Raw genomic sequence first — 14,184 nt, forward strand, 5'->3', positions numbered from 1 at the left:
ACCTCATTCTCCTCAATGGCTGCCTGACGTTTCCATTCCCAGTCAGCCCCAGGCCCTGGTCCTCTTCCTTGTTAGAATCGCTCAGACTGTTCCTTCTATTCCAGGCTGGCTGACCTGTCCTAGTTCAGGCCTACATTTATCTTCCTCCTTGACCATTTTGCTGTTGTCCTGACTGGCGTTTCTTCTGCCCTCTGAGTGCCATCAGAACTGTGCCTCCAAAAATATGACTGACTCGCAGCCCCTAGCTTTCCACATTTTCTGAGTCTGTCTTGCCTCCTGTAAGGCATTGATGATATGACCCACACCACCTCTCTGGCCTGACGTCCACCTGTTGCCAAGCTTCCACTCTGAAGCTTCTGCCACAGAGTGTCTTGCTCCACCTGACCCTGCTCTGCCTTCATCTTTTGTCTACTCATACTCCCCTCCTCCCCTTCTCTGTCTCCTGATCACTTTACCCTAAAGACCTTCGTTAAAGAACACATATCTAGCAAGGGGTGGTGGCATACACCTGAAATCCTAGCGACTCTGGAGGCTGAGGCAGGAGGACCACAAGTTCCAGGACAGCTTCAGCAACTTAAGTCGGTCTCAAAATAAATAAATAAATAAATAAAAAGGGCTCAGTGATAAAACACCCCTACATTCAATCTTTAGTACCAAAACCAAAACAACAAAATTCTGTGTATGCATCAGGGTCTCACCACTTTAAGACCATACTAAAAATCTGACCATTTCTCATTACCTCTGCTGCCTACTCCATGGCCAAAGCCACCGTTACTTCTGTCACAGTTTCCTCCTAACTCCTGCTCTCCTCCAAATCTTGTCCGTTTTAATACAGCAACCAGAATGTTTTTTTTTTAAAATGTAAATCAGCTTGTTATACTTTCTTGCTCAAAGCTCATCAATAACTTCTCACCTCATTCATAATAATAAAAAAAAAAAAATCCCAGGACTGTCCACTCACCTAGAAAGCACCGTATGCGAAGCCCTGAACTGCTTCCCTCACCCCATTTCCTGCTGCTCCCTGCCTCCCTCTCTGTCTCCTCTTCTGGCTTTGGCGTTCTTACCCTTCCTGGAACCAACCAACCACACTCCTGCCCCATGGCCTGGGTGAACAGTGTACCCTCTGCCTGGAATTCTTCCCCAGGTCTCTGCAGGCCTTCCCTGGCCACCTTATATAAAATAGCAAAACTCACCCAAGTAATTCCTATCCTGCTTACCCAGCTTATTTTTTTTTTCAGTAGCACTTATCACCATCTAAAATACTATATATTTTATTTATTTGTTTATTTATTTATTTATTTATTGTCTGGCTCTTCTTACCAGAATATGAGCCCTAGAGAGCATGTAGATGCTTTATTTTCTATTCCAAGCACCTAGTGTTTTGCAAATAAGTGCTTGTGAGTTATTGAATAAGTGAGGATTTTCCAGATTTCCTTTCTTACTTACCCCCTACTTTTGTAGCAGTGTGCTCATATTTATTTTGTAACACATCCCTCTAACTGTTGGTTTTTATTTCTGTTTATATTGTTAAACTCTGAAATGTTATAAAACAAGAACTCTCTTACTTTTATCATTGTATTCATGACACAATGATACTTTCCACAGTGCCTGGTACTTAGCAAGTATTGGCTAAATGTTAAATGAAAAAACAAAATAACACAAACTCTTGAGTGAAAAAATGAGCACCCATCTTTGGGTCACTTTGTACCAAAGCGCTTATTTCACAAGTTTGGCTGTAATAGCCATAACTGGGCCTGAGCAGTGACTTTAGCAGTGTTCCTCCTCTGGGGCATTGCTTAGCCTTGTGCACCTGGAGGCTGCATCAGGGATGTGGTTAGACTTTCAGTCTTGGGATGGCTGCCAAGTTGCCAGCATTTGACAACAAGAATTATATAGTAAATATTATGACTGATAGTGTACAAGTTGCTATAGCATGCAAAATATAAAGTGTTAGTAGCAAAATATATTAATAGCCAGAGTAGAAATACACTCCCCTGAAATCAGAGCATCCTAACCCTTTTAACTGAAGGGCATCCCGAGTCACTTAGAGACCATAAATTTTATTTCACTCTACTGAAGGTGAAGTTCCAATGGGTTCATTTAAGTCAGCCTCCCATACACTAAGATCTTCCTCCTTTAACACCATGTCTGACTTACTTTTATGTAAGGAAAAATAGAACTTATGTTTTAATGATTTAAAATATGCAGAAATTAAAGCCTAATCTCCAGAGAGCCTAGCATTCCACATCTTCCAGCCATCGATAAGGGCCGGGCATGTTGGCACTTTATACCTCGCATACTTTTCCAATTACTGTTAAACTATGGAATCATCATTTATGCCACAGAATCATTTATAGATCTCAAGAAATATAGCATATGACCGGACAACTACTAATGTAATTTCATGACTGTGTACTCCCTGGAAAAACTAACGGGATTAAATGAAAAAAAAACTACTAACATATTTGAGAATCTGCCAACAGCTGTTCCAAATTATTGTGTGATATCTGATGTTCTGCATATACCTGTCCAAAGTGGAGAGTGAACATCTGACAGAATGAACTAGTATTAAATTATTTAATGTTTAGTTCTTATCCAAAGTCACTTCTTGTTCTCCTTAAACTTAACAAGTACTGCATTGCACTTTTGCATGTCAGGTACTAATTTAATCATGTTATAATAAGAAAAGGTCATTTAGGGTGGAGGTTTTCTCTCTCGAATTTTCTTTGAGATAGTGACAAAATTAGCCAGTCATTAAATCAGTTGCTCTCATTGTGGTCAAATAAAAATTTCCTAGAGTATTGAATAACAGTTCAAATCAGATTCAAATAGAAACAGAAGTTCTGTTGAAGCTTTTTAATAATTCATGATCATCAAAAAGTATTTCTTAGCAAATAAAAGAAATGCCATGAAAATTAAGAATTTTTCTGTTTAAAAATATTTTGTATTTTTTAGAAAAATTGAAGATAATATAAATACCAAAAGGAAAAAAATGTATAATTATGCCTAGTATATTTTTAATCACATTTTTCTCCAAATCCTTTTTTTTTTTTTTTTTTTGGTACTGGGGATTGACTGAACCCAAAGGCCCTTTATTATTGTTCTACACCTCTAGCCCTTTTCATTTTTTATTTTTATTTTGAGGCTTAGGGCCTCACTAAGTTGCTGAGGCTAGTCTTGAACTTTCGATCCTCCTGTTTCAGCCTCCCACCTTTGCTGGAATTGCAGGCCCATGCTCTGTGCCTGGCTCTAAATCTTTTCTTCTGTATTGATGTACACATTTTTCCTTTTATGAAACTGAGATTCTTATGTCTATCTTGTTGCTAATTTCTTGTATGACCACAGTTTGTTACTTATGTTTTATAAAAGTATGTAAACATTTAAAATTTTTTGTTGTTGTTGATGACAGACCTTTATTTTATTTATTTATACCTGGTGCTGAGAATCAAACCAAGTGCTTCACATGTGCCAGGCAAGCATGCTACCTTTGAGCCCCAGCCCCAGCCCCAGCCCCAGCCTCACAATGTAAACATTTACAATTTATTACTTCAGGGTTTCTTTGCTTGGATGTATTCTCTCCCCTCTAATTCCCTGTCGGAGTTTTTGGTGGTTTTCAGTTTCTAATTATCATAAATAATAACATGATGATATCCTTACAATCTTGTTGCATGTCTCTTTTTCACAATAAATTCTTAGAATAGTTGGATGAAAAGATATGAACATATTTAGGTTCTGAATCTGAAATCTTGCTCAATTAATATTGATTAAGAAGAGTCTGCCTTGCAGGGGAGGCCCTGAAGTGTTATGCCCTGGAGGACTTCAGGAAAAGAAGTAGATATGGTCAGAGGGGAAAGGGACAGGAGAGGTCAGGGGGGGAAAAGTTTTTGCTTTTCTATTGTTTTTTTCTTGTTATCATGTTGTGTTTAATATCCAGGTATTTATATGTGATATTCATCTAGTTATGTGGTTTTTCCAGATTGTTAGGGTTTTAATTTCCCTGTGTTAAATATATCTTCTTTAGTTTTGAATCCCAATGTATATTGAACAAGAGCAAGTTCTGTGTGTGTGTGTGTGTGTGTGTGTGTGTGTAAATGTGCAAACATTATTTCTAGTATTTTCTTCTTTCCTAGTCCCAGAGGGAATGTCTTGAAAAGCAAGTTTGGGCAAGTTATCATTTCTTTGGTGTTCCATACTAAGGTCCACTCAAGGAACCCTGGAATTTTTAAGAAAGTATGAGGAGATTTCCTTCTGAATCATTGCTACTAGCTAGGTGTACTTTGAGTATACTGATGCCTGGAGGACTTGCTTAGAAAAATAATCAGTTGTTAAAAACATGTAGTTTCTGCTCATGGCTCCATAATGTTCTTTCTCTGCTTATAGGAATCTGTTGCTTTCTTCATGGGTTGTGCAAATAGAAAGTATGTTATCATGTCTGTTTTCCAGTTGGGACAAATGTAGTATCCAAACTGTAAATCCTGAATAGATCCACGATGGTTTCAACGTAGCCCCTGGTGGTATGTCACATGACTTTTCTTTTCACTTGAAATTCATGATCACACACCTCAGATAAGCACTTTGAGAAGAAGGGGCAATCCTGCTGTGTGTACTTAAGGAAAGCCTTTTTACCAAGTTCAGACTTGACTAAGTCACTTTTTGTCTCATACTTCCTCTAATTTCCCACAAACCTTCTGTTTCCTGTACTCTGGATCAGACAGAATAGGTTAGATGATGCTGTAGTAACAAATGACCTTCAGATCTCTGTGGTTTTGCACACTTCACATGCTTATTCACGTTGCATACCATTTTTTGCTTGGCAGAGAGCTACTCATTCAATGAAGTAAGGAATCCAAGTAGTTCCACAGAATAGGTGGTTCTGTGCCAAAGGGAAAGAGAGTGTTTTAGAAGGTCTTGCACTGGCAATAAAATGCTTCAGGGTGGAAGTGAACCATCATTTCTTATTGGACATGTTTCATTCATCATGTGTCTTTTCTCCTACCAAATACCTGGGTCAGTAAAGAATTTTCAACTATATGATAATCTCCAACTAAGTAGGTAAAAACCAACCTTGATTCTATAGTGTGAATACTCCGACGTGACCAGTCTTAAGCTACCAACATGGTTAACTGAGTAGTTGAGAAGAGATATACACAGTAGGTTCTAGCGAATAGATATGGAGAGACTTCTGCATACCACTGGTAGTTAGTCTGTTTTATGATGCTAATAGTAATTGTGTATGTATATGCATATAGGTATATATATATATACATATATTTGTGCACACATATTTTAGTAGAGCTTAATTTCTTTCCTGTTAGATTAAAAAAAAAAACAACAAAACTAGTTTCACTATTCCCTCCCCTCTCCCAACTCTAATGGATTGTCTTACAAATCCCTGCATACCCCATTTGGGAGATGGCTGCTTCAGACACTCAAGGTCTTTGCTCCTTTGGTTATTCACCCTGTTTCTGTATCATCAGCTTCCTTCTCTTGAATCATTCCCATGAGTGCACTGACAAGCTCTCGTGTCCTCTGGTGCCTTCCATCATTAAAGATTATCCTTTGATCAAGCATTCCGCTTTATCAACAGCTTCGTTATTTTATTCCCCTTCTTAGCAAAACCACTCTGAAATTCACACGTGTCATCTCCCCTTCCTCCTTTTCAATCTACTTCATTCTGACTTCTATCCCTACTCCTTTGCTGAAATTGCCCTGGTCATCGTTATCAGTGATTTTCATATTGCTGAATCTAGTGTCCTCATCTCACTTGACCTCATCACAGCTGACAGAGTTGACTACCGCGTCCTTTTTAATATAGTGTTCTCTTTTGGCTTCTGCTGTACGGTACTCTTTGGTTTGCTGCGTGTTCTCCTCAGCTGAGTCTTGTTCTGCAACTCAGGAAGTAATGTTCGCTCTGCTGGGGATCTCAGCCATCTCTAGGTCTTGACAGACCAGCAGTGTTCTGACAGCTCCCATAGGGAGTCACTTCGCCCCACCTTTACTTCTGACCTCCAGGTGTTACCTCTTGCTATTTCCACTAAAGAGATTTCACAGGTGTCTTATAAATTACAGTTCCAGAATGGACCTGTTCATTCTCTCTGTCCTTGTCCCTACTGTTTCAGTTTTCCATACTTCCAACAACAACAACAAAAGTGTATTGTTTATTCAGTTACTCAATCTAGAACTCTGGAAGTGATCCTTAACATCTTTCATTTCTTGATCCCTACTTCTAATTCAAAAGCACACCCTTTTGCTCTACCTATAAAATATATATTTTATCTGTCCATTTATCTATCACCACCTTAATCCAGATTGTCAGTACTTTACTTTTGGATGGTTGTAATAGCACCTAATACAACTTTCCACATTCACATTTGCCTCTTTACAAATCATGCTCTATATTATAACTAAGAGTGAGTTTGTGGTGAGGGGGGTGGGGAGGATTTCTGGGAATTGAACCCAGGGTCTCTTTACCAGTGAGCTACACCCCCACCCCTTTTTATTTTTAATTTTGAGACAGTATCTCAGTAAGTTGCTGAGGCTGGCCTCAATCTTGAGATCCTCCTACCTCAGCTTCCCAAGTCACTGGGTTTACAGGTGTGTGCCATTGCACCTAGCTAAGTGTTAAATGCATTCATTCATTTCCCTCTGAAATCCTCTAATATGCTTTCCCTCAATTCCAGATTCCTCTTTGTGACCTCCAGGACTCTGTGTTGTGGCTCCTGCTTTCCTCTTCATACTCATTGTGTGTCATTCTGCCTTGGGCTCATGTGCGTTGGCAAAACTGGCCTTTTGGTCTCCAGAACAGACTGGTCTTTCTTCAGTGCCTTTGCATTTTTGGTCTGTCCTTCTACAACTCTTTTAGTATATCAGGTAGCTTGTGCCTTCTTATCCTGAAGGACTCAGCTTCAATTCCATTTCCTTAGAGAGGTCTTCCCACTTTGGGACAGATTTCCTATTTATTTTATTTTTTTTTCTGTCCTAAATACTTAACACGGTTTGGGATTGTTTTTCATCATTTATTAACTTGATTTGGTAGAAAGCTCTGTGAGAATTGGAACCTTATTTTTGTCTGGTGTTGGATAGGTGATTAGTAAATGTGTTGAATGACAAAATGTACAGAAGAATAAATGGTCTTACCCTGTTTATCATATAAGTGCTAATGATCAAATCAAGTTACAAAAGGAAGGTATGTCAAAAATGATGCCCCCCCCCCCCCCCAATGGTAGGAGGACAGGGTTAATATGCTGATCATGTCTAGGTCCTTCCTTTAGGTCTTAGCTTAAAGCTAGGAACAAATCAGATTAAATTTTATACATTTTTTAAATGTAAAATATTGTGCTGTGGTTAAAAAATACCTATTGTATTTTAGAGAACCAGGGATCTCTGGCTGGACTCCAGTTCATATATCAAGTGCTAAGGAGTCAAAGTGGTAACTGGAAAGCTAACACACTCCCAACCTGCACAAAAAACCCTATACATTTTTATATTAGGGAAGGGAATTGTTTTATAGCCTTCTCTTCTGGTGACACAAGCAGAATCATTACAGTTTTCTAGAATTACAGTGGAATACCCCATTTATCCATCTATCCATTTTATCCATTGATCCATCCACCCATTTCACATTTACTGAGTATATTCTTGACATTAGTTTTATGGTCATGAATGAAATGGTTGTGGCTCTTGTGTTCCTGAAACTTAGTGTTTAACTTCCCAAGACAAGTGAGTTTTCATTCAGTTGAAGTGTTGAGGAGAGACTGGTCTGTCATTTATTGGGAGACAGTGTAGTCTAATAGCTGAAACTCATTCTCTGGAACCACCTGGTCTCTTGAGCCCCATGGCTTCTCATTCCAGCTCCAGTATTTACTAGTTGTGTGACTTTGGGCAAGTTTTTAAAACATCTTTGTGCTCCAGTAGTCTTCCCTGTAATCTGGAGATAATATTATGCATAAAGTTGTGAGGAATAAGTTAATGCATATAAATTAGTCAGAGTAACACTCTTCCCTTAATAAATAGATAATAGACAATTAATGAAATTGTTTTTTTCTGGAGATCCAAAGAGATATTAAGGGTGGGGGAAAATGGTCACATAGAGAGCCTGGGAGATCAAAGCCTAAATTATTATTATTTTTATTGATGTTGAAGATTATTAATAGTTTGAACTTGAACTTAAAAATATTTTTTTAGAATAATGATCTTGAAATCTTTTTTCCATTTTTTTTTTTTTTTGTACCAGGGGTTGAACTCAGGGGTGCCTAACCACTGAGCAACGTCCCCAGTCCATTTGGTATTTTATTTAGGGACAGGGTCTCACTGAGTTACTTAGGGCCTTGCTAAGTTGCTGAGGTTGGCTTTGAACTTGTGATCCTCCTGCCTCAACCTCCCAAGCCTCTGGTATTATAGGTGTACATCACTGCACCCAGCTTTTTTCCATATTTTTTATTGTTGCATTATAATTATACATAATGGTGGGATTTGTTGTTGCCTATTTCACATACACGGACTATAATAATATAATTTGGTCAATATCATTCTCTAGCATTTCCTCTTTTCTTGCCTTCTGCCTCTCCCTGGTCCCTTTCTTCTACTCTATTGGTCTCCTTTTGATTCTCATGAAACTCCCCCATCTTTCTTTTCCTTTTTCCTGGCTTCCATATATGAGAGAAATCATTAATATTAACAGTTTGAGTTTGAGCTTAAAATCGTGACTGGAGAGTTTTATGACATTTGTCTTAGTCTTTGCTTTTAGGCTAGGGAGTTCTGCATCCTATTTAGAAATTGTGCCTAGGAGTTTATTTTTCCCCATTAATGCTTACAGAGTAATGTATCTTTGGAAATAATAAAATTATAGCCATCCATAAATGCGTTTCTTTTTTGCTTTGGTTTTGTCTTAGTGGCAGCTGAAGTATCCTAAGTTGATTCTCCGGGAATCCGGCAGTGTGTCCGAGGAGCTACATAAGGAGGTTCAAGAAGCTTTCCTCACCCTGCACAAGCATGGCTGCTTATTTCGGGACCTGGTTAGGATCCAAGGCAAAGATTTGCTCACTCCGGTATCTCGCATCCTCATTGGTGATCCAGGCTGCACCTATAAGTACCTGAATACCAGGCTCTTTACCGTCCCCTGGCCAGTGAAGGGTTCTAATGTAAACTATACTGAAGCTGAGATCGCTGCCGCCTGCCAGACCTTCCTCAAGCTCAATGACTACCTGCAGATAGAAACCATCCAGGCTTTGGAAGAACTTGCTGTCAAAGAGAAGGCCAACGAAGATGCCGTGCCAGTGTGTATGGCAGAGTTCCCCAGGGTCGGTATGGGGTCATCCTATGATGCACAAGATGAAGTGGATCTTAAGAGCAGAGCAGCATATAATGTAACTCTGCTCAATTTCATGGATCCTCAGAAAATGCCCTACCTGAAAGAGGAGCCTTATTTTGGCATGGGAAAAATGGCAGTGAGCTGGCATCACGATGAAAATCTGGTGGACAGGTCAGCGGTGGCTGTGTACAGTTATAGCTGTGAAGGTACAGTCTGCTCTGGGAAAAAGCATCCCTGATTATAATATGACCAGAGTTGCTTAGGCTCTGGAGATATACATACATGTGCATGCGAGTGTGTGTGTTTGTATGTGCATCCATGTATATGTGTTTGTGTTGTATGTCCTTTTAGGCTTGTCTCGTCTGTGTGTCTGCAGAATATGCCTCTTTCTCACCAAGCTGTGCTGTCTGGCCCATTGTTTTACTGTATGCAGAACATTTTCACGTGTAAGCACTACTGTCACTTTGTCTTTCCCATGCCCAGGAGAGCAGCATCTTGGATTCATACAGCTGACTGCTTTTCTCTAACACTCAACATAGATTCTACGGTTGCTATAATTAACTTGCTGATAAAGGGCTGGGAAAACAGAAATCTGTCAAATCTTTCCATGTTCTCACAGGTGCACATTTCTTGTCTTGCCAAAATATTTTATTATGGTTGACATCATTATCTTGATGGGCGTATTTTGTCAAGTATGGACTTGTTCTTGGCTTCATACCATTTTTACTACTGTCCCTCCTTGCCAGAAGCAGTTGGAAGTGCCTTTTGTAAGCAGCCTTTCCTCTATTTTCAGGAAACTCTCTAACCCCCTACCCAGTTCTGAAGTTTTAGACCTCATAGGGTTGCTGTGGGCCACTTGTTCTTGTGTTTTCTAAAAGCTTATCACCTTGAAACAAAGGTCATAGGCTATCCTTTAGTGGCCTCGCCAGATTTTCCTTCTGTTGTTTATTTCTGTGCCTAGTCCCCATAGTTTATTGGAGCAGGGTTACAAAAATGCACTTGAATGTATGGAGGGCAGTGTGGCCATTGAAGTACAAGATATAGTGTTAGCTTCTCTGCCTGTTTTTTTGTGAAAGGTGTTTGGAAAGCAAGAGTTCTAGATAATCCTTCAGCGAATAAACTGGAACTTTTCAAGGTCGTTATTTTAGGACAACTCTGGGGTCTTATTGGACTTTGTTACTTGTTTGCTATTTACTAAAATGACTGTTTTGAAAAAAGGGATTATATGGAGGAAAAAAAATCTCATAGTACTCTTAAGTTGCTTACAATTTCTCAGTCTCAGAAAATTTCTCCAGGATAATTAATATCTTTTCTAACTTTACCTTGTTTTCAGTCTAAAACAAGGGACTAGTTCAGCGCTTAGAAATTTCACCTGTATCCTTGGCATCTCAAATGGTGATGCTGACCTAAGAAAATCCCTTGAAGGGATTCATTGCTGTCCTAATGGAAAGAACCGAAATCTTCTGATCTTTAATAAGGTCTTGCCAGGGATTTTAGAGCCATCACGTCCAAGAACTCTGATGTTAGAACAATGGAGTTTGTTAGTTTCTTTCTTAAGAAGGCAGCTCTCCGAAACTGCAGTAGTGGCATGTGATAGCATGGACTGCTACAAGGGTGTCTTTGTGCTCTGATTTATTCTCAGCCTTGCAGTTTAATAGTTCTATTGTACTCTCCTTGCGTGGGTGATCAAATAGATTTTGAAACCTAGAATCTCTTTCAGAAAGGAATTAAAATTTTTAATGAATAGTTTCTATGGTCTGGAGTAGTTAAAAGACTGATAAAGCATACAAATATAAATCACATATAAATAGAGAAATGTTTATACTTGCAAATAGCATCTACAAGAGGGAACTACAGAATTTGAATCTGTAAGAGCTGTGTAATTCCTTTGTTCCCTTAACTCCCGACAGCAGTGGGAGCTTCTGTTTATTGAATACCTACTGTGTGCCAGGCACTATTATAAACATTTTACATGTTTAAACTCATTTTATCTTTTTTTTTTTTAAAACAACACAGTGAACAAAGGAGCAACACAGTTCAGTCATACTTTGCATAATGATGTTTTGATCAATGATATATTTATGCCAGCTGGTTCTGTAAAATGGTAATGGGGTTGAAAAATTCCTGTTGCCTAGTTACTTTGTAATATTGTAGCTCAGTGAATTACTAAAATATTTGTGGTGACACTGGTGTAAGCAAACCTATAGTACTGTCATTCAGATAAAAGAACAGCATACTGCAGGCTTGGTGTAGTGGCACACGTCTGTAATCTCAGCTCTTCAGGAAGCTGAGGCAGGAGGATTGCAAGTTTGAGACCAGTATGGGCAACTTAGTGAGATTTTGTCTTAAAATTTAAAAATAGAAAGGGCTAGGGATGAGCTCAGTGCTAAAATGCCCTTGGGTTCAGTTCCCAGTATTGCAAAAAGAAGAAGAAGAAGAAGAAGAAGAAGAAAATATGTATACATTATTATGAACATAATGGTTGATAATGATAATAAAAGACTATTTACTAGTTTATGTATTTATAGTACTATACTTTTTATGGTTATTTTAGAATGTACTCTTTTTACTGATTAAAAAAAGTTTAAAACACTATGTTTTAGAAGTTTAAAACTCTGTGTTAAGCTGGCAGTAGCTTTACACATTTTGTGTTCACCCCATCCCTTGATTGCATCAAGGCCTCGTCGACTGGATGGCCTGTACCATCTAGGTTTGGGTAAGTACACTCAGTGACAAGGGATAATGTTTAGTTCTCTGGCCTCCTTATAATCCTGCCAGAACTGTGGGAAGGTTGGACTTGCATTTGGGTTAAAATCCTGGATGGGGCTTGGTAGGGCTTAAGAGGGTCACAGAGAACGGAGACTTCAGAGACTGGACTGTTTTCATGTCTTTGAACATATTTGTTGAGCAATTGCTCAGAGAAGTTCAGTGAGCTATTCCAGCTAGTATGGGATCCAAGGGTTAGTATGATGCTGTCTTGGCCTTGGGAGAATAGGTGATACATATAGGTATGCTCTTGTGATTATAATTATGCAGTTGTGAAGCTGTAGATCAGGAAGAGACTTTTGAAATCACCTAATTCTAGCCTCTGGCGGGAAGTCAGGAATCAGCTTTTCCAAGGTCACATAGTTACTTAGTGACAAGAGCAGGGATGTCAGTTGGAGAGTGTTGCTTGCCACTAGAGAGGATTGCGTAAAATGCATTGGGAGTTCAGATTCAGAAGTGATTACTTCCTGCTGAAATTAAATTCAGTTGAAGCTTAAGATCTTTCAGGTCTTGACTCTCAATACCTTTTCCCAAGGAAATCTTCTTGTAGATTTATAATGAGCCAATCATCCCTCTTTGGTTTATTTTCATGAGTAGAGGTCATTGAGAAGTAATTTGTATAGGATATGTGTAATTATATACTAAACTCGTTGGCTTTCACATGCATTTCTAGTTAATAGATATCTCCAGAAGGAAGATTGAAATGGTACAATTTTTAATCAGGAATGGCTTCAGGGAACCATATGTAAATAGGCAAAGTATTTGATTTTCCTATTCCAGCTTTGTGGGCAATTGCTTGTTACTCCTAGCTGTAAAAAACGAATTTTAGCAGGAAAGGCATTAAAAATCCATTGTTTAATATGGCGTAGCACCTTGTTCTTTGACTGGAACACCTTCAAAAACATCACTTAGACAGTAACTATTGGTTGTCATTTTTGTTTCTTTGTTCAGAAAGAAATAGTTTCAGTGATATTGTCTTTATAAGAGAAACAATTCTTAAGATTTTTAATAGTGCCAAGTATCTCCTACATCTCCAAATATCCCATGAAAGGCCAAATGTTTCTTGTTGAGTATGTGATAGGCTCAAAAATAGGGACTTGGCAGTAATTTCCTTGGAACTCTAGGATTCCCATGATTCTCCTTTCTCTATTTGGGAAAAGTTGAATTTTCTTAAGGATTGAAATCTGGTCCCATAATTCTTGAATCTCTGTTTTGAAACAAGTAGCTCTATATTCGTTAGTGCATCACTGAGATCACAAAAAACTAGATTATAATTACAGCTAAGGGTTTTGGAGCATTCATAATCTTAAAAACATGTTGATATTTAAGTTTTTCTGCACCTCTCAGCATCCTTAAGGTCTCAAAACTCATTTGATCTAGGTTTGTTTTATTACATCATGCTGTAGTTTGCCAGTTATTTTTAACATCATTTATACTGCTCAGTTAAACTCACTCTGTCCTACAAATCACTTTTCCCCCCTGTGAAATTATTTATTCATTAATCGCTTTTGCCAAGAGTAGTTCTAGAAATTGAGTGTGTGACAGTGAACCCAATGGACAGAAATTCCTGCCCTCATTGATCTTTACATTCTAGCAAGAAGAGACAAAATAAGTAAGTAGGTTGTGCAACAAAAGTGGGGGAAAGGCTTGCAGTCTTACATCACAGAGTCAAGCAGGGCCTCATTCAGAAAGTAGCATTTGAGCAAAAACTAGAAGGAACAAGTCACGTGGAAATTTGACGGAAGGGAGAGAGCGGTCTAGTAGAGGGAACATGGAATGCAAATGAAACTCCATAGAACATGAGTGGGGTGTTTCAGAAGCAGCAGTGTGAACAGGATGGAGTATGACAAGGGGGAGTCCAGACATGAAGACAAGAGAGGCAGGGGTATGGAGGTCAGAAGGCGGGGCCTTGTCACATCTAGTACAAAGTACCAGGCTTGTGCGTGGTGTCAGATAAGGAACCACTGGAAAAAAGAAGAGTGGCAAAATTTCAATGCTAGTGAGAAAGGAAGACCAGCAATGACATTTGTTGCCATTTTCTATAAATGGAATTACATATAGTTTATAATATAATGTTTTTTTTTGTCTAGGTCCTTTTATTTAACATA

The 14,184-nt window shown here is 38.7% G+C and overlaps 1 protein-coding gene across 3 annotated transcripts in view; it reads left to right on the plus strand.

Moving 5' to 3' along the window:
* FTO (FTO alpha-ketoglutarate dependent dioxygenase) overlaps window positions 1–14,184 on the plus strand; it is a 374,809-nt gene that overhangs the window by 101,322 nt on the left and 259,303 nt on the right. For all 3 annotated transcript variants that reach the window (XM_081275884.1, XM_081275885.1, XM_081275886.1), the window contains exon 3: window positions 8,892–9,516. In XM_081275884.1, the coding sequence (XP_081132010.1) occupies window positions 8,892–9,516 (625 nt within the window). The remainder of the gene's footprint in view (window positions 1–8,891; window positions 9,517–14,184) is intronic.

The sequence above is a fragment of the Spermophilus citellus genome, assembly GCF_964194105.1.
Source record: "Spermophilus citellus genome assembly, chromosome: 18".
In the NCBI taxonomy this organism is placed as follows: Eukaryota; Metazoa; Chordata; class Mammalia; order Rodentia; family Sciuridae; genus Spermophilus; species Spermophilus citellus.